Source organism: Hirundo rustica, chromosome 16, assembly GCF_015227805.2.
Source record: "Hirundo rustica isolate bHirRus1 chromosome 16, bHirRus1.pri.v3, whole genome shotgun sequence".
NCBI lineage: Eukaryota > Metazoa > Chordata > Aves > Passeriformes > Hirundinidae > Hirundo > Hirundo rustica.
Window position 1 is genome coordinate 7,209,039 of NC_053465.1, and position 19,220 is coordinate 7,228,258.

The window sequence follows — 19,220 nt, forward strand, 5'->3', positions numbered from 1 at the left end:
GCTGTCACTGCTCCCCCAGCCCTGCGGGGACTGCGAGCGGGGCTGAGCCGGGGGGGCTGAGCCGGGGGGGCTGAGCCGGGGGGGCCGGCGCAGGCAGCGTCACCCTCCTGGCTCCACCCCCCCAAAATTGCAGGGGGCTTCGCTGTGACCCCGGCGCTGGGATGGCAGCGGGACAGTCGGACCGCGGCGGGACGGCGGGACGGTTCCCAGCCGAGGTGGTGGCTGGAGTGCTCCAGGGGGATCCAGCCGGGGCGTTTGCCAGTCGCTTTGTTGCTGCTGGGGGATTTTTTTTTTTTTTTTTTTTTTTTTTTTTTTTTTTTTTTTTTTTTTAGGATTATTATTATTTTGAAAGGGAGGGTGAGGAGAGGGGGCTGACACTGACTATAAAGGCAGAGCTCCCTGGAGGAGCCGGCACTTCCCCGACACCATGAGCACTCCCCGGGCCTGACAGCCCCAGCCTGCCCCACTGTCGCCGGCTCAAGCTGCTCTGAAGTGTGGCTGTGTGTCCGGAGCTCGCGTTGGGATGGTGTGAGCCCGGAGCCGCTCGTCGCCCTCCCAGCACCCCTCACCGGCTCTGGCAGGAGCCGAGCCCGCCAGCCGCTTGGATGATTTGATTTCTTCCCTGTCCGACATCACTCCTGCCCAGATGCAGTGGATAATATTCATGTTGCTGTTATTCATCAGCTCCATGGAAATGCTCACGCAGAACCGGTGGAAGAAGCAAGGTACAGTGTGCGCCGTGGGCTTGTGCCGCTCGGGTCCTGCGGGGTGGCTTTGCGACGCCAGGCTGCCTGTCCCGCCTGCAAGGAGCAGGAGGGAGTTGTGAGCCAGGGCTGGAGGTACCAGGAACCAGAACACCCCCAAGCCCTTGAGCCCCTTTGGGGACCGTCTGCGCTCCCCTCTGGGTGCGTGGCTGGCTTGGCAGTGCGGGAGGATGCGGAGCACAGCCCTATGGCACTGCCTGCCCAGTGCCAGCCCTGCCTTTGGGGCTGGCAGGACACAAGGGACACTGGCTGGCGCTGGGACCAGATCTGCAAACCAACCCCAGCAGATCCAGACAGTGGGGATAGCACAAAGTGGGCTGATTTTCCCATATTTCCTTTCTCTGCGTAACACAAAAGTGCCTTAGAAAAAAAAACTCCTGGAAGGATGCTCAGAGCCACGGCAGGCACTGTCCCCTGTCCCATCCTTTCCCCAGCAAGAGCCACCACTTGAGCCGCTGCTTGGTGCCTGGGCAAGGGCAGGGTGTGCCGGGGCTGTGCCGAGGCATGTGTTCCCTCACTGGGCAGTGCCAGGCAGTGCCAGCTGGTTGTGAGGAGTGGGTCCAGGCTGGTTCTCAGCTCTGTGCCAGGAATGCCTTGGTTCTGGGGCCAACATGTGCCAGGGTAGAGGCAGGACCTCCCAGGACCCAGGGCTCTCAGGGCTGGAGCCCGGAGAGCTTCCCTTGAAGTTGCTCCATATTAAAGGCATGCGGAGGCAGTAGGTGTGTGTGATGATGTGGGTGGCCAGGCTGGTGGCCAAAACACCCCTGATGGGAAACAGCCAAGCACCAAGAGGGGCTCCAGCTACCAAGTGCTCGATGCACAATGCTCCAAAGGCCTCAGGTCTTGGCAGCCTGGCGGTCTGGCCATGGCTTCACATCCCAGACATGTTATATACTCTGGGATAACCTGCACAGAAAAGCCAGCGCACAGTCTGGGAGCCATGAGAGATTCTGCAGCTCCCTGCTGCCACTGGGAGCTCTGGTCTGGGCAGTCCAGTGCCCCAGGGACTCATGGTTCCCAGCAGAACCCGGCGCAGGGTGGGCAGAGATGGGGAATGTCACACCCATGTCCAGCACAACTCTGGTACCCACTGTGCCCCGTGCCCATCCCAGCTCAGCCCTGCACTCTGCCATCACCACTGGACAGGAGGAGATGAACCCACCACTTGTCCCTAAATCCCAAACCCATGGTTTCAGGATGAGCCACATTCTGTTGTTCTCTGTGGTGGCTCCCAGTGTCACTCCCGGTGGCAGAGATGTGCCAGCAGCACTGTGGAGTGGAGGAGGATGACCCCACTTCTCCCAGCTCCGTACCACGAGATTATTTCCAAAGCCAGTGAGAGGAAGGAGGTCCCGGAGCACATCCAGGGCTCCCCACTTTCTTTGCCCTGGCTGGAGGTGGAAGGAGAGCAGTGAAAAAAATTTTTTTTGAAAAAATCCCTAAATATCAAAAAGAATTAGGGAAGGGAAAGAGGCTTGTAAATCCATGGGTCTCCAGGGAAGCCACTCCAGCTGCAGCCAGGAACACAAATGTTGTCAGCATTTGGTAAATATCTAACAGAGACCATAACAACTTAATGGATCCAAGGTGCTTCGTTAGAGCTCCCAGCAGACGCAGCTCTAATGAAGGCTCCTGGTGGTGCTGCTGTTCCAGTGTGCCCCAGAGAAGGGACTGGGATGAGCCGGCTTAGGGACAACTGCATGGCACCACAGCTGTGGACTGGCTTGTGCCAGGGACCAGCGCACGGGGCTGCGAGGCATTGCCTGACAGAATCCTCTGCCAGCATCCCCCTGGCTTCCCCAGCACCTCTGCCCCAGCCCCACAGCCATGGGACCCTCCTGATGCAGCTTCTGTGGTCAGAGGGGCCAGTGCCAGGCGTTGCTCCCAGGGCTGAATCTAGGGCCGTGCCGGGCAGCACCCAGCAAGTGGCTCGAGCTTGTAGCAACCTTGTCTAGTGCAAGGTGTGTCTGCCCATGGCAGGGGGTTTGAGTCGATCTTGAAGGGCTTTTCCAACCCAAACCATGCTGTGATTCTGTGGTTCTATAGAGCCCAGGTCCTAAGCTTGCTGGACCAGGGCTTCTGGCACTGTCACTGCTGCTCAGGCCGTGGTGCCAGAGCCAAGAAAACAGTTCCCATCACAGGGGTATGGTGAAGGCATTGGATGCCTGCATGCAGGAGTTCAGTGGCCCCTTTTGTGATGCCCAGCCAGCCTGGGGTTGCAAAAAGACACAGGGCGTGTGTAGCCCCCAAAGCTCGATGTTCCCCAGCTCCCAAAGTGCCCCTGTGCCAGGAGTATTCCTCCAGGCTGCTTTTCTGTGGGCTCGGAGAGCAGAAGCAGTTGGTGGCGTATCAGTGGGCTGTTGGATGTTGGCACCCTGTCCTTGTCTCAGGGAACAGAGGTCACCTACCTCGGGGTCAGTCACCCTCCCACAGGCTGGGAGTGCAGCACAGGCAGCCAGGGAGGCAGCAGAGGCTCTTGAGCAAACAGACAGATCCTTTTCTCAGCTCCTCTTGAGTGCATCCAAAATGCCCTTTGTCCTCTGACACTTTACAGGCGTCAACTGATTAATCCAGGTCAGACCATATTTCTACCCGCTGACCCAGTGGTTGTTCCACTTCCCACGGGATGGGCAAGGCTAGCTTGGGACGTGGCTCAGACTGTCACTGTGGGCAGTGCTGGGCACCCGTGGGGCAAACCCTCAGTCAGGAGTGATGGAGGCCATCAGTGATGAACAAGCTGGGAGCGATGGCTCCACATGTCCCTTTGCTGCCAACGTGGACAGAGGTGGGGATTTGAGGAGCAGAGAGAGGTGTGGTGGCATTTGCAGGGAGACACGACAGTGCTGTCACCCTGGTGAACCAGAGAGGGGTTGCCATGGGGCTGGGCCCCACCTCGGCACCTGTGCCACAGCCCCTCTCCTCCATTTGTCCCCGCAGCAAGTGCCAGCCTGCTGGAAAACTGCACGGGCTGCGTCCTGTGCTCCGAGGACAACGGCTGCATCACCTGCCACCACCGGCTCTTCCTGCTTATCTGGAGGGACGGCATCCGCCAGTACGGGATGTGCGTCCACACTTGTCCCCCGGGATACTTTGGTGTGCGGGGTCTGGAGGTCAACAGATGCACAAGTAGGTCCCGCGCCAGCCGGGGTCCCCCTGCTCCTGCTGGTGTCCCCTGCTCCCCTCGCCACCCCGCGGGTCGCAGTGCTGCGGGAAGGGCGGTGGATGCATTTCCCACAGCATTCCTGGTGGCGCTGGATCCGGGGGCGGCCGGGTTGGGGAGGGCTTCGTCCCCTTTTCCCTTGCCCAGAGCAGCGGCCTGGAGCGCGCAGGTTTTGGGTGTGTGCCGGGGATGCCCCGGGCTGTCCCGCTGACCGGCCGTCCCTCCCGGCAGAGTGCAGGTCTCCCAGCTGCGAGAGCTGCTTCAGCAGAGACTTCTGCATGAAGTGCAAGGACAAGTTTTACTTGTACAAGGGCCAGTGTTTTCGGCAGTGTCCCCCCGGCACTGCGGCACAGCCCGGCACCCGCGAGTGCCAAGGTAAGCAGCACCCGCACCCCGTGCCCGCCGTCCCTGGGGACGCGCCTGGCGCCCCGGGGTCACCAATCCCTCCCGTCCGTGTCCCTGCAGAGACGTGCGAGCCGGGGCCGTGGAGCGAGTGGAGCGCCTGCACTCACGAGAGCCGCACCTGCGGCTGCAAGTGGGGCGTGGAGACGCGGGTGCGGGAGGTGCCGGAGGCTGCCCGGGAGGAGAGGACTGCCTGCCCCGCGCTGCTGGAGACCAGGAGGTGCCGCATGAAGAAGCACTGCCCGGGAGGTGAGCACCGCGCCGCCGGGGCTGGGAACGGCTCCAAAGCGAGCCCGAGAGCCCGTGGCAGCAGGGGTCTGGCAGTGGCCGGCGAGCCGTGCTGTCATCTCGCAAGCATTTTGAAATTCTGGGTAAAGCCGTCATCTCAGGCACATGTGCTGAGCAGCCCTAGGGCTGGCTGCTCCCACCTGGCAGTCCCCGAGACTGCCTGGGACAAGCCAGTGTCCCCCTCCATGCTGGACTGGGCTGGGCTGGGCACTGGCACGAACCGCCGTGGTGGGATGAGGCTGCCGAGCTCCGGCTCCCATCCTGCCACGACGTGAAGGGAGGATTTCTGTAATGCAGCTGTGAGTAAGGAGGGTTGGAACACACAGGGGAGGTTCCTGCAAAAAACCTCTGAGCTCCCCAAAAGCTGGAACGCTTGTGGGGTGGGAGAGCATCACCCAGGAGACTTCTGACAGCCAAAGTTTTGGGAGACACCCTAGGGCACAGTTCCCCTCCATGGCTCATCTGGCCAGATGTTCACTCATGCTCCTGAACTTCCCCCCACCTCATTCCCAGGCTGGGGGCTCCCTGGCTCAGGGATCTCCCCACCTTTCACACGCCAGACCCGCTGCAGGCTCTGTCCAGGCGGTGCGTGCACGGGTGCAGGGCTGGCGATGGGAACCGGGACGTGGCTGATGTCATTTTTGGATGCAGGCGCCTGGACTGAAGCTACCCTAATAAATCTCCACTTAATAACTGGCAGAAAGGGGGATGCATGAGATACCGATCTGAAGTGCCTGGCAGCAGATCTGAGCCACCGAGGGTTGCGGTTCGGAGCTGCGGGATCACTCCGTGCCGTGGGATGGACTGGCCGGCACCGCCAGCGTGGCGGGGATCAGAGAGGACAGGACTGTGAGGGTGGAGAGGAAAAGGATGAAGAAGGGGGGCAACAGCAGAGGACGTGCATGGCTGGGTGAGAGCCACAGGGCCAGGAGAGAGCTTCATCCCAGCACCATCAATCTTAAGTAATATTTTCCTGCTGACAGTGCGGAGGAGCTGATTCCCTTCCCCACCCAGGTCCCAGCTCACGTCTTTGGGGTGCCAGGTGGCATCAATTTTGAGGATGTTCCCCTCCCTGCTGGTGTGTGCCAGCTCCAGAACCACGGAGCTGGTGACAGTTTGATGCAAGAAATTTAATGTGGGAGGACAGGCTGCTCTGGAGCGCTGTGTCCTGGAGCACGGTGCCCATGCCTGCCCTGCCTGGCACACAGCAGGTCCTACTGACAGGGGCTACTGTGCCAGTGTTTCAGCACCTCATCCTGTGAAGTTACTGGGAAGGCACTGGAACCCCAGAAAAATGCTTGGCCTCCTGCCTCTGTGCTCCTGCAAGCTGGAAGCCCTGGGGCTACGGTGATGGGCTCAGGGACTGGCAGGACTCTACTCTTGAGGCTATCTGGGATCAGCTTCAGAGACAGGCCTGTTCCCTGTCCAGCAGAAGGAATCCCATGAGTGTCCCCCAAGCAGCCCCCTCAGGAGAGAGCAGCCCCACCGTGTCTCCCGCTCCTGGGCAGGCTGTTCAGAGTCCTTGCCACGGCAGAGCGTGCGTCTGCCCTCGCTCCCAGGCTCCTGCCCGCCTGGCCAAGTGCTGGGTTATGGGATCCAGATGCTGGAGGAGGACGAGGAGTTCACTTGATGCATCTGAGACACCCCCAGCCCAGGCGAGCCAGGGCAGGCGGCCGAACCCAACCGTGTGATGAGAGATTTGTGCCACCACTTCTGAGCCATCCAGGCGGCTGGAAGGGAAAAGCCTCCACGCTTGGCTGTGGCACAAACCCCTCACGCTGCTGTAAATCTGCCTTGGGTGTCTGTCCCGCTCTCCAGACGCTTGGCGTGCGTGCCGTGCCCTCTCCTTTGTGGGTGGCAACTGTCTGGAGATCAGAGCCGAGAAAAAGGGTTTCAGAGCCAGGCAGGACAAGAACTGGAGCCCTCAGAAGGGGCTGGGGACAACAGCGCTGGCACACACAGCACCAGGGACAGTCATGGTCCCTTGTGCCCCTCACACCACTGAACCCCCCCATGTGGCTCTAATTGGAGTGGGTGCAGGGGGCGAGGACTGACAGAGCTGCCCAGTTTTTGGGGCAACCATTCTGATCCATAGCATGGACTCCCCCCTCCCACTGCAGCCCATGGCACAGCAGGGTTTATCCTGAATCCCTGTTTCTTTGGCGTCCCAGCACCAACACCTCAGCCAGCTGGAGGGTGCGTGGCAGCTTCCAGGGGTGAGCAAAGATTCGGGTCCCAGCAGCCTGACCCTGGAAAGCTGGCAGCAGCTTCACCCGGGGTACATCCAGGCTCCAGCAGCACATTGGTTGTGCCACTGGGATGGGGACCATCCACACGTGGAGGGCATCCACAGGGAGAGAGAATTAACACCCATGCAAGGATGAACTTCACAGCCACCTTGCTTCCCACCGTGCCCAAATCCTCCCAGGGGCTGTCTGGGTCCCACGCCATGGCAGAGCTGGGCACGGCTGTGCCATGGCTTTGGGGTGTTGGTGCAGCCACTGCCCCTCTCCAACACCCACACTCCTCGCTCAGAGAGGAGCTTGGGGTTTCTCCAGGAAGCTTCTGGTTGGGTTGAGCTGCCCCACCCGATTCTTAGGGATTTTGGGGGTACCAGGACTGAGAGTCCAGTCATGGGAGATGTGGGGACAACATGCCAGTGTCCCTCTGCCCATGCCATCAGCACACCCAGACCCCCCACAGACCCACACTGCTGTTTCATGACCGGGAGAGAGCTCCGGGCTCCCCAGAACCAGGAACTGGGTCCACCACTAACACCCTGAGAGAGGATATGGGATCAGCATCCCATGGATGGGGCTCAGGTCAGATCATGTAGCCTGGCCAACGACCAAGCTCTAATTTTCTCCTTTTTCTGTTGCAGAGAAAACCGAACCCAAAAATAAAGGCAAAAAGCGGCAGAAGAAGCCAAAGACAGAAAGGCACACGGGCACCTAGCAGGCACCAGCGCGGGAGCTGGGGCACCATGGCAGGAGCTCCCAGCCAGCTCCTGCCGTGATGCTCTGGCCACATCACCCCTGTTTTTCCAAAAAAAAAAAAAAAAAAAGAAAAAAAGAAAAAAAAAAAATTGCACAATTTTCTCTGCCCCCATCCCCCTTTTCTTTTGAGACGATTTATGGCCTGTAAAACATTTCCTTTTCAGAAAATCTAATTTGCAATGTCCAAAGCAAAGCCCTAGGGCTTGGGGAAGGGGTGGCTCCTTTATTCCTCTGGCGTTCCCTCTCCCCTAGCCTGCTCCATCCCTTCCCTTCCTCCAGACGGGTGGGATGGGGTTAGGCCGGGGTTGGACCCTGCTAATGAAACTGATGTCTGCCTGGATAGTGTTCCCCAGGGCTGGGAGATGCCCTGGCTCCACAGGGTCCTGATTTTATGGGAGTGCTGGGGGGCACACTGCACCACTGAGCTGCTCCAGGTGCTGGATAGTGTCTCCCATCCTCAGCCACAGGCACGGGAAGCAGCAGGGACTAGGACAGGGACACGCACAGGGCAAGTGCAAGCCCAGGCAGGGGATGTGCTGGAAGCAGCGCTGCACCCCCTCCCAGCCACCGCCGTGACCGTGGGGTCTGAGCCCAGGCGGGCCCCTCTGTCCCTCCCTGCCACGCTGTGTGTGTCCACAGGCACAGAGGGCTCTGTCGGGGTATGTACCGTGTGTGTGTCCTTAAATCGCTGCCCAGCCGCAGGCAGCTCTGCCTTTGGGGTTTGCCGAGGTCCGAACTCCCTGTCCCAGCCCTGAGCGTGAGCAGGGGGAGGCCGGGGCTGGCCGCGGGGTGTCGAGGCTGTGGGGGCGGCACAGACCCTTCAGGACAGGAGCGCTGGGTGTCAGCATCGAGCCAGCCCCAGAGCCGGCACAAAGCTGCCGGAGCAGCTCCTCCGATCGCTTCACGACAAATAAACGGATTAAACCCCCGGCATCGCTCCTGCGTCCCTGTTTTCCCCATTCCCACGAGCTGCTGCCGAAGGGGATCGGGGATGCTGGCCTTGGCCACGGTGCAATCCCGCATTCCCCAGCTCTGCACCTTGGGTCCCTGTGGGGGGACACCCTGCCCTGGCCCCCCAGCGCTGGGGTACTGAGGAAAGATTTTATTTCAAGTTTTTATTTGAAGTACCACCAGCATCGCTCACTGCTTGAGCCAACACTGAGGCAAGCTCCAAGTGTGACACTGGGACTGACATTCTGCAGGATTGGGAACCACCAGGGGTTTTTTTTTTCTGGGTGTTGGAGAAAATCCCCCTCTGCTGAGATGCTTGGGCATCCCCTTGGCAGCCTGTCCCCAGCCTGTCTCCTCCTGGGGGACACAGCCTAGATCCAGCACGTGGGCTGTGACAGACGTGGTGACCCCGGTTGTGGCCCCGACAGACCCCCAGCCTGGCATCCCGAGCCCCACGAGCGGTCTGGCTGTGTCCTGCCAGGCTCTGCCTGGGACACAGCCCTCCTCCTGGTCCTCTCGGGCCCATCCCACGGCCAGAGCAGCGAAATGCGGGCCTGGCTCCCGCTGGCATTATAAATAGCCGGGACTCGGGGACGGAGCTGTGCTGCCTGGGATGGGGGTGCCTGGGTGTGGCGAACCCCAGCGGGTGCCGATCGGGGGGACTCGCTGGGTGCCGGACGGGAGGGTGGGAGGGCTCGGTGCTGCCGTGGCGCTGTGTCCACCCCGGGACGTGCGACGAGTTCTGCAGAAACGGCCGGGGGAGGGACGGGGCTGCGTGTGCGACTGTGTGTGTGTGTGAGTGTGTGTGAATGTGTGAGTGAGACATTTATAGATCACGTGTGAAACTTGATCTCCCCGCAGTGGACTCAGAGGAAAGAAAAAAGATAGAAGTATTGTTTTTAAACAGATTTTTTTTTTCCTTTTGTTTTTCTTTTTTTTTTTTTTTTTTTTTTTTTTTTTTTTTTTTTCCCTCTCCTCTCCCCCTCCGAGGGCCGGCGATAAAAGGCCGGAGCGGCCAGCGCCGGCTCAGAGGGAGGAAATGCCGAAATCTCCGCGGTTGGACGCGGCGGCCAGCGCCCACTGACCCATCCCGGCGCACGGAGCGAGCTGCCGGCGCATCCCCGGCCGCGGCACCCCGACCCCGCGGGGACCCCCGAGCCATGCGGGCGCTCAGCCTCGGCCTCGTGGCCCTGACCTGCGCCACGACGGCTCTGTGCGCTGCTGGAGCGCAGCGCCGGGCTCTGGAGGGCGGCGGCCGCCGGCGCTACCACCGCGTGCAGCACGGGCACTGCAGCTACACCTTCGTGCTGCCCGAGGCCGAGCCCCTGCCCTGCCCGGCCGCCCCTGCTCCTGCCCCCGGCCCGGCCAACGTGCTGCTCCAGCGGGACTCGCCGAGCGGCGCTGCCGGGCGCGGCGCTGCCCAGCGCCTGCGGCAGCTCGAGAGGATCCTGGAGAACAGCACCCGGTGGCTGCTGAAGGTAGGCTGGGCGTGGGATGTGCGGGATGTGTGTGCGGGACAGGCGGCGGGGCGGTGTGGGCAGGGATCCGTGTCCAGCACCCACTCGCGCGGCGTCCCTGTGTCACGGCCGTGGGCGTTGTGGCCTCCTGAGCATCCGGGTCAGCTTTTCTCTGCAGGTGTGCAGCTGGCATCAGGCACCCGTCTGCACGGAGGGGATGCGTGCTGCGGGTTCTGCGGGGGCTGCAGCTTGTGCGTGCTGCAGATCGCTCACCCGGAGCGCTTCCCACTGAGGCTGTATCTCCTGTCCGTCCTTGCCGTAGGAGCTCCTCGTGGTACTGGCTGGATTAGCCGTGCCAGGCATTCCTTGGAGATCAGCTTTCCAAGTTCTGGGCAAGGACACTGGGAAGGGGTTTGGCCATTGGTAGGGCCAGGGTCCCGAGGGCAGGGACCAAGATCTCTCCAGCTTCATCATTTTCCCCCTGACAGGCTTTGCAAAAGCTCCCAGCACTTGGTGAGACTTTGTGTGGGACCCATGGCTCCTGGGTGGCCTGTGGGTGGGGCACGGTGGGAGCAGTGGGGTCCCACACCAGAGGGGCTGTGCACCCACAGGATGGCCACCCCCTTCCCTCACTGGCTCTCCCCGTCCCCAGTGCCTGAGGCAGGAAGCAGCATTTCCTTCCTGGAGCCCCCAGCAGCTGAGTGCGGCTGCCTGCGTCAGACCCAGGAATAGCTCATCCCAAGGGACACATCCCTGGGGGGCCCTCAACCCCGCAGCCGTGCCAGGAACACTGGGTACCTGCACTGATAAGAGGGGAAGCGCCTTGTCCCCAGCTGTCCCTGACCCAGCAGAGCCACAGGCACGTCCTGTGGTGTCCCACCAGGCTGCAACGGGACCAGTGTGCCTCTGCACTCCCGTTTCCTGGGTGATGTCCCTGTGCCAGCACTCAGGGATCAGGATGGGGCCAACACACTGAGTGGGGTTCCCAGGGATGGCCTGTGCCAGCCACACTGCTTGGGGAGCCACCGTGGCTGTGGGGGACAGTGCAGAGAGCAAGGACGTGCAGGACGTTGTTCCTTGTCCCCTCAGCCATCCTAGAGAACAAATTCCTCAAGAGATGGGAAAACGCTGAACCGTGGCTCTGCTGGAAGCCAGCCCAGAGTGTTGCAGAGGGGTCAGCAGGGCCAGTGACAACCTGGCTGGTGGCACTGAATCTCTGTCACTGTGGAACCTGCTGGCTCTGCTGGGTGCACACAAGTCCTGGGGTCCCTGTGCCCTCAGCTCTCTGCCTTGGCGTCCCTGTGCTCTGGTGTCTTTGTGCCCTGTGTCCCCAGGCCAGCTCTGAGCTTCCCTCGGGATGAGGGCCCCCTGTGTATGGCCAAGCAAGGCAGGGGAGCAGAGTCCCACCACAGCTGCACATGGCCCTGTCAAAGTGGCACTGCACATCTGGGCAGCTGTGGGCAGCAATGCCCCTCACCACAGCCCCGAGGAGCACAAGGCAGTGGAGTACTGGGCAGACAGAAGCCCATTCCTTCCCCATCCCCATCCTGTTCTATCCATCCCATCCCATCCCATCCCATCCCATCCCATCCCACCCCATCCCATCCCATCCCATCCCATCCCATCCCATCCCATCCCACCCCATCCTGCAGCATGGCTCTCTCCTTTTAGAGGCAGCTGCAGCTATGTTTTTTGCCGTTGTTCCTCAGCTTCCCAAATTTCAGCAGAGCTGCCCAAAAGCGCTTGTTTTGGTCAGACTCCAGCCCTTGAGAAAACAAACGAGGGCTCAAAAGAGGCATTGGGTTCAGGAACAGATCGTAAACAATGTTGCATCCCTGTCTGCTCTGCCCTGGCATGGGGAGCCCTGCAGGGTGCCAAGAAATTGGGGGAGTCTCCTGGTACCCAACAGGGTTCCCCGGCCCCCCCAGCCTCTCCAGGACCCCCATCCACGGCCTGGGGGGCTGCTCCACCCTCCCCACTCAGAGCCCCGTGGTGGGGACAGAGCGAGGACCCGGCACACAAGGACACATCGGCTGCTTCTGTCTCCGGAGGAATTAATTTTAGTTCAAACACAAACATTTGATGGTGCCGCTGGGTCTAGGGGGGGACTTGGGGTGGGATGGGGTCTCCAACGGGGTAGTGGCATTTTGGCAGCTCTGAGGTGCCTGAGGCACAGGGGCTGATGCTGCTCACCCCGGGATGTGTGCAGCGGTGTGGGGAGCAGGTGAAGGGTTTCCCACCCACCTGTGACTCAAGGATTCCTGGGCTGGTGCTTGTGAAATGTTTAGAAATGCCAGGCCAGGATAGGAACTGGGACACAGGGGAGGGATGTGGCTGCAAGGAGGCAGCACAGGATGATCCAGCTGTGGGAAATGGGATCCCAGCACGGGGACAGCGAGCGGCCGAGTTTCCTCCTGCTCCAAGGTGGTGTTTTAGGATAACCAAAACAGCATTACAGCTTTTCCCCCAGTGGCTCTGCCCTTTAGGGTGGAGAAATGAGTCTCTGAGACCAGGAGAGCCAGCTCACAACAGCACCCATGAGATGAAGGAGGGGGGATCCCGGATTCCCTGTCCTTGGCACAGAGCCTGTCCCACTTGTGTCCCCTATGCCAGACATGCCTGGGGACACTGTGCCCCACTCCAGCTCCCAGGGAGCTGCTGGGGCCAGGATCCAGGGCTCCATCTCCAGGGCTCTCAGCCTTCCCCGTGCCAGCTTGACCTTTTCCATGGGTATGGTCTGCCCTCGGCTCACAGATATGTTTATTTTAAAAATAATAATAATGAAAAAAAAGCGAAAAGCAAGACTGAGAGGGAGAAAAGGCCTCCCCAAGCCCTGTGAAGCAACAAGATTAACGACGTGGTTAAAGGGAAACTCTCCAGCAATCCCTCAGCTCGGGGAAATGTTTTCCAGACGCGGCTCTCCGACCTTTCCCTGCTTCCTCCCTGAGAGCGTGTTCCTGCGAGGGAAAACCCCCAGGGAAACGGGTGCAGGCAATGCCGGCTGGGATGGTCAGCCCTGGGACCTTCCTGCCCCGAGACCCTCCTGCCCCGCATGGACGCTCACAGTGGGGTGATGGTTTTGCCGCAGCCCGGTGCAGAGGAGGAGGGAACAGCGAGATTTCATCACGCCAAACAAGTGCAGAGCCCTGTGCCCTGGCCCGCTGCAATCCCCACGCCCACGCTGAGTATCCCAACGCCGCTGCCTGCAGGATGCCTGAATATCCTGGTATTTCGTGGTGCCAAACATCCCAGCACCGCTGCGTTCCGCCACGGTGCAGAACATCCCGGCAGCACTGCCTGCTTTGACACTGCCCAGGGAGCAGCATCCCGACCCTGCTGATTCTGGTGCACAACCCCACAAGCTGTGGGGGGATGTGGGGCACAGCTGGGGAGCTCAGGCAGGGAGCAGGATCTGGGCATTGCAGGGACAGCAGCATCTGAGGGATGCGGGGAGATGGGCAGCCCCCGGCCCTCCTGCTCTCCGGGGCTGCTTTCCCAGCGTGGGCGGCAGCGTGGCCCCTTCCGCTCCCCGTGGCCCCCGCCGAGGGACCGGGACCGTGCCCCCACCGAGGCCATCGCCCTGGGGAGGGGCTGGATGGGAACCTCATGGCGGGGCTGCCAGAAATAGCAAAGCCTTTGGGAAAGGCGACTCCCCCGCGGGCTGGGAAAGCGGAAGCGTCATCTCAGCTGTGTCTGGGCTGTGTTCGCAGCCAGCTCCTTCCCAGCCCCGGGTACTTCCTCGCGGTGGAGCAGCACCGGGTGCCGGACACCCACCTTCCCTGGCCGGTGGTGTCTCCTCACGCTCCTGGGAAACCAGTGACTGGGGGCTGGCAGCTGAGGCTGATCCAGTGCCAGCCACTCCCTGCGCGGCCACCCTGGCTGGGCATCAGCCTCAGCTTGCCAGCACACCTGGGCACACAGAAGCCTGTGCCAGGCCCCAGCTGGTACCACAGCCCAGGAATCTTGGCAGCCGGTGCCTGAGGTCCCTCCCCTGCAGCAGCTCAGCTCGCTCCGTCCTCTGATAAGATTCTAAGGGCCCTGAGGTGGGTCAAGCCTTGTGGAGACACGGGGCTGTGCCCGGGGGCTGTGCCCAGGGGTGCCAGGCTCAGCTGGGATGCTGAGACAGGACCCGAAGAGGTGCCCAAATGATGACCCCCTGCATCCTCACTTCCCTGCACAGCTGGAGAGCTACATCCAGGGCAGCGTGAAGCCAGAGGTGGCGGAGCTGCAGCAGACGGCAGTGCAGAACCAGACCGCAGCCATGCTGGAGATCGGCAGCTCCCTCCTCAACCGCAGCGCCGAGCAGAGCCGCAAGCTCACCGACGTGGAGGCCCAGGTAGGGCTCGTGTGTCCCCACGTCCCCACCACCCTGAGACTGTGGTGGGTGGCACGGTTTGTCCGCAGATGAAAGGTGACGCAGGGTTTAAGGCACCGGTGGCGGAGGTACCGGGGCTGTGTGCCAGAGAGCGGCCAGCCCGGTGACACCACGGCGGTGGCGTGGCTCTGGCTGCTGATGCCAAGACTCCCCTCTGCTCCCGAGGCAGGTGCTGAATCAGACGTGGCGCATCGAGATGCAGCTCCAGGAGAATTCCCTGTCCACCACCAAGCTGGAGAAGCAGCTGCTGCTGCAGACCAATGAGATCCACAAGCTGCAGAACAGAAACAAGTAGGGGCTGGGGCGGCTCAGGGACCCCCACAGCCCTTCAACCCCACAGGGAGGCTGGTCTCTCCCTCCTCACGCTGCACTTTGCGGGGGCTCGAACCCCTCCAGGTGCTGCCTGTGGTCCCAAGGGGGTTGCCCAGCCCCAGCACAGCCACTGGGCTTTGGGTTCCCCTGGCTGGGCACATCCCAGAAGTGAGGGTGCAATTCAGGGGTGCAGCAGGGGATGGGGACAGCAAAGGGTCCCTGCAGACACCTTGGGACCGCTCTGCCACCCCATCACCGCTGCATCCCACTCCCAGCATCCTGGAGGTGCGGGTGCTGGAGATGGAAACGAAGCAGCAGGCGGAGCTGGCGGGGGCCCACTCAGAGAAGGAGAAGCTGCAGCGGCTGCTGAGCCGGCAGAGCAGCACCATCGAGGAGATGGAAAAGACGCTGCTGGCTGCCAGTGCCAACACCAGCCTGCTCCAGCGCCAGCAGCTCCAGCTCATCCAGTCTGTCCAGAGCCTGGTGCGCCTGGTCTCCCAGGGCAGAGGTGAGCGGGGTATGCGGGCAGAGTGCGGGCAGTGGGAAAGCTTCTCACCCTCCCAGGAGCGTGCCAAGGTGTCCCTGTGGTCTGCTCAACTTGAGTGACTTCACCTCAAAAATCATGGACTTGTTCAATCGTAGAATGGTTTGGGTTGGAAGGGACCTTAAAGTTCACCTCATTCCAACACCCTGCCGTGGGCAGGAACACCTTCCACTAGAAAATGATCCACTCATTGCAACCAAGGGGCAGCTTGAGGCCCCAGGGGGTGGGTCCATAGCCTGATGCCATTCCCAGCCGAGGCAAGCCCCCAGGGGTTAGGCTGGCAGCAGCCCTGGTGGCGCAGCTGCCTTGCCCAGCCCTCAGGAGATGGCGCAGAAGGAAAAAATATAATCCCTGAACACAAAGGCATCCAAAGGGAGAGAAGAGCAGCAAAACCAGGCAGGACTGCAGGGCCATCAGGGTTTCTGCCTTCTCACTGTCCCCTCTGCCACAGCCATGTCACCTGGGCAGCAGCAGCATTTCCAGGACTGTGCTGAGGTGCGCCGGGCGGGCATCCATGCCAGTGGCATCTACACCCTGCACATTGCCAACCTCAGCGAGCCCAAAAAGGTGAGCACAGCCCAGAGAGGGCTTCCCTGCAGCACCCCAGAGTGTTGCCCACCCAGTGCACACCAGCCCCACACCAGATCCCTGTTGCTTGGCACATCCCAGGGCAGTTTCTCCACCCCATCCAGCCTTGGAGCTGCACAGGGGTGAAGGCAGCGCCCACGGAATGAAAGCACAGCCTTCCAAATGGGGGTATGAAACTGATTGTAAAGGCACCCTGACCTATGAGCAGCAGACCCCAGCCCACGGCCACGGAGGGAGGAGAGACCCCTCAGCCAGGCACTGGGCCCAGCCAGCCCCTCAGCCAGCTCTAGCACCCATAGAGCACCCACTCCAAGCCACCCCCAGCCTGTCCCTCACTCCCCTTGCAGGCATACTGTGACATGGAGACGGATCGAGGGGGCTGGACCATCATCCAGCTTCGTGCCAACGGCAGCCTCAGCTTCCAGAGGAGCTGGAGGGAGTACAAGCAGGTGTGTGCCTGACCAGGGAGGAGGCACCCCGGGGGCACCCCAGGCACCCTGAGCTCACCCACGCTGCTGCTCCACAGGGCTTCGGGGACGCGTCGGGGGAATACTGGCTGGGGAACGAGGCCGTGCACCTGCTGACGAGCCGGGGGCCCTACGCCCTGAGGGTCGAGCTGCAGGACTGGGAGGGCGGCCAGGTGTATGCCCACTACGGGAAATTCCAGCTGGGGAGTGAGCGGCAGTTCTACAGGTAGGGGAGAGGCACTGTGGGAACAGCCACCCGGCACTCCCCGTCTCTGACTGTCCCCAAACCCGGTGGGCAGCAGTGGCCAGGGGGGAGGGCTGGGTGCGGTGCCCCAGGGAGGTGCAGGATCGCCTGGGGCTTCACTGGGTTGTCCTGGTGTAGTTATGATGCCAGGTGCCAGGCACATTGCTGTGAGACTTGAATCTCTCCCTGAGCTCCTGAGAAGTAGATCTTTTAGTGTATAAAATTGCATCAAGGCAGCGGGGTTTGCCATCCCAGTGGGAGCAGCTTGAGCACTTGCACTGACGCTCTTTGTTTGGCCAAGGGAGGTGACACCAGACATTCCCAGGGGAGTTGGGCATCCCCAGGCTGTCCATGTCCAGGGAAGGATGCTGAGCTCCTAATGCGCAGCTTGCCATGACCACGTGCTCCTGGCCATGGGCAGGAGGGTGGAAAGCGGCTGGGGGCCTTCACTGCTGGGCTGGAGGTGGAACATCCCCTGCAGCATCCATCCCATGCAAGCACCCAGCTCACCCCCAGCAAGAGGACTGGAGGAGACTGGGGGCTCCTCTCTACCCCAGCACACCACAATCCCCACTCTTGGGGACCAAGGACAGGAGGCCAAGCTGGAACTGCAGGATCCCTGCCCACATCGCCCTGTGCTGTGTGGAGCTCACGGCCGTGCTGGGGGCTCTGTGACCTCCAGCAGCCGGCAGTGACAGTGGCTGTGTTCCTGCTGGGCGCAGGCTGTCGCTGCAGGACTACAGCGGCACGGCTGGGCGGCAGAGCGGCCTGGCACTGCAGGGCACCCAGTTCAGCACCCGTGACGCCGACAACGACAACTGTCTCTGCAAGTGTGCCCAGATGCTCTCGGGAGGTGAGTGGAGCTGGGGGACACCGCAGTGCAGCACCCGTGAGCGCCAGCCTGCGATGCCACCTTCCCGCCCTGCTCCCTTCCCACAGGATGGTGGTTCGATGCCTGTGGCCTCTCCAACCTGAACGGCATCTACTACCCGGCCCGGAACAACATCCGCAAGCTCAACGGCATCCGCTGGCACCACTTCCAGGGGCCCAGCTACTCGCTGAAGGGCACCCGCATGATGATCCGACCCACCGGCTTCTAACGTGCCAGCGCCGAGAGACAAGGCCGGGACAAGGGATGGTTGGGGGCGGCCAAGATGCCCCAGCTGCTGCAGGGAACCTTTGCCGTGAATTTTGTTTTTTACTCTTGTTTATCCCATTTTTCAGAAGTCTGCGGTGTCACCACGGCTGTGCTGGAGGAACCGTGGGCAGGGGTGTAGGGCGCTGCAGGAGCGGGAGCTGCAGGAGCTGGAGTGGGACAAAGCCAGACCTGCCAGAGTGGGCTCTGGCACATGGAAACCCCCTGATCTCACCTCAGCTTCCCTCCCTGAATTTCTGCTGGGGCCTCAGGGTCTTGTCTTGGGGACAGGGCTCCAAGATCCCCTCAGTGATGGGGCTCTGAGAACCCCAGGACCATGTGCTTTCAGAGGGACCCCAGACGTGATGGGGGCTCTGCCTGCCTTTTCGCTGGGTTTGGATATTGTGAATCCCTCACCATTCCACTTTCCTGCAGGATTAGAGGGGCTGGGTGGGACAGGAGTCCTGATAAGCATGGGGGCTGGTGGTGTCCCTTCCCCTTTTGTCCAGACGCAGCCATGCAGAGGGCCACAGGCTGTCCCCTTCCAAGCATGGCCCGAGCCACTGTCCCCATGAATGGCAGGAGCCTCACGGGATGGAGCTGGGTTTCTTCAGCTCTCAGAAAAATCAGGAAGAGCAGGGAGTGTCCTTGGGGACCTTCATGGGGACCAGTCCTAGGATGGCCAGTGGCCCAGTTCTGGAAGGCTCCTGCTGGGAGCAGACACTGCACTGGCAGGGGCTGGCAGGGCCCCAGGAAGGGGCTGGGGGTCGTGGGCGGGGAGGGGACTGTGGGTTAAAGGGGCTGGGAGACGGGGGGTGGTGGGTGCTGGCACCGACACCGGCTGTGCACGCAGCAGCGGGGGGGCTCCTGCTGCCTGCCCTCATCACTGTCCCGAGGCACCCGCTAATTAACACTGATTAAAGCACGTGACGTTGTTGGCGCTTCCAGAAGATGCTCATCAGCGGGGAATAATTAAAAAATGGAAAACACGGGGGGCGGCGCTGCCGGTTTTCCTTCTGTCCTGGCTGCCTGCCTGCACCTCCTGCCTGCACATGGGGCACCCATGGGGGATCTCAGCACAGAGGGTGACGGACATTTCCACGGCTGTCCCTCCTCCCTGGAAATAACTGATGGGCTCAGCTGCGCTCCCCATGAAACCAGAGCCACCGGGAAGCAGCTGCCAGGGAAGGCGATAGGGAGCATGGAGCTGTCCTGCTGTCCCCAGTGGGGACATGCTGGGGGGGGAAGGGGGAAAGGGGAGGGGCATTCTGAGGGGGACACATGTGTCTGAACACGTCTGTGCTGGGGTTTCATGCTGGCAGTCCCATGGAGACTCCTGGTTCAAGGCTGCTGCGTGTGCATCTGTGTGTGCACATGGAAATGCTGCTCACAAACACACGTGCACACGGACACGCACACACCCTGCATGCACGGGATCCTGCATGCACACGTGAGCACACAGGGCTTTGGATGGCCGTGCCAGGTCCTATCCGTGCGGGGCATGGGACACCAGAGCCACGCCAAGGACTGACAGCAC

The 19,220-nt window shown here is 61.5% G+C and overlaps 2 protein-coding genes across 3 annotated transcripts; both read left to right on the forward strand.

Moving 5' to 3' along the window:
- Positions 1–448: 448 nt before the first annotated feature.
- On the forward strand, positions 449–7,644 carry RSPO4 (R-spondin 4). The gene is made up of 5 exons (XM_040080131.2): positions 449–725; positions 3,702–3,890; positions 4,156–4,299; positions 4,390–4,575; positions 7,496–7,644. The coding sequence occupies exons 1-5, from the start codon at positions 647–649 to the stop codon at positions 7,567–7,569; spliced, it is 672 nt and encodes a 223-aa protein (XP_039936065.1). The 5' UTR covers positions 449–646; the 3' UTR covers positions 7,570–7,644.
- Positions 7,645–9,517: 1,873 nt separating this feature from the next.
- Positions 9,518–18,675, forward strand: ANGPT4 (angiopoietin 4). 2 transcript variants are annotated; one of them, XM_040080214.2, is made up of 9 exons: positions 9,518–10,039; positions 14,199–14,354; positions 14,563–14,684; positions 14,981–15,213; positions 15,701–15,816; positions 16,185–16,286; positions 16,364–16,530; positions 17,271–17,401; positions 17,488–18,675. In XM_040080214.2, the coding sequence occupies exons 1-9, from the start codon at positions 9,722–9,724 to the stop codon at positions 17,646–17,648; spliced, it is 1,506 nt and encodes a 501-aa protein (XP_039936148.1). In that variant the 5' UTR covers positions 9,518–9,721; the 3' UTR covers positions 17,649–18,675. The 2 variants fall into 2 exon arrangements, with proteins under 2 accessions (XP_039936148.1, XP_039936149.1); XM_040080215.2 differs by lacking the exon at positions 9,518–10,039 and adding an exon at positions 12,783–14,061.
- The last annotated feature ends 545 nt before the right edge of the window (positions 18,676–19,220 follow it).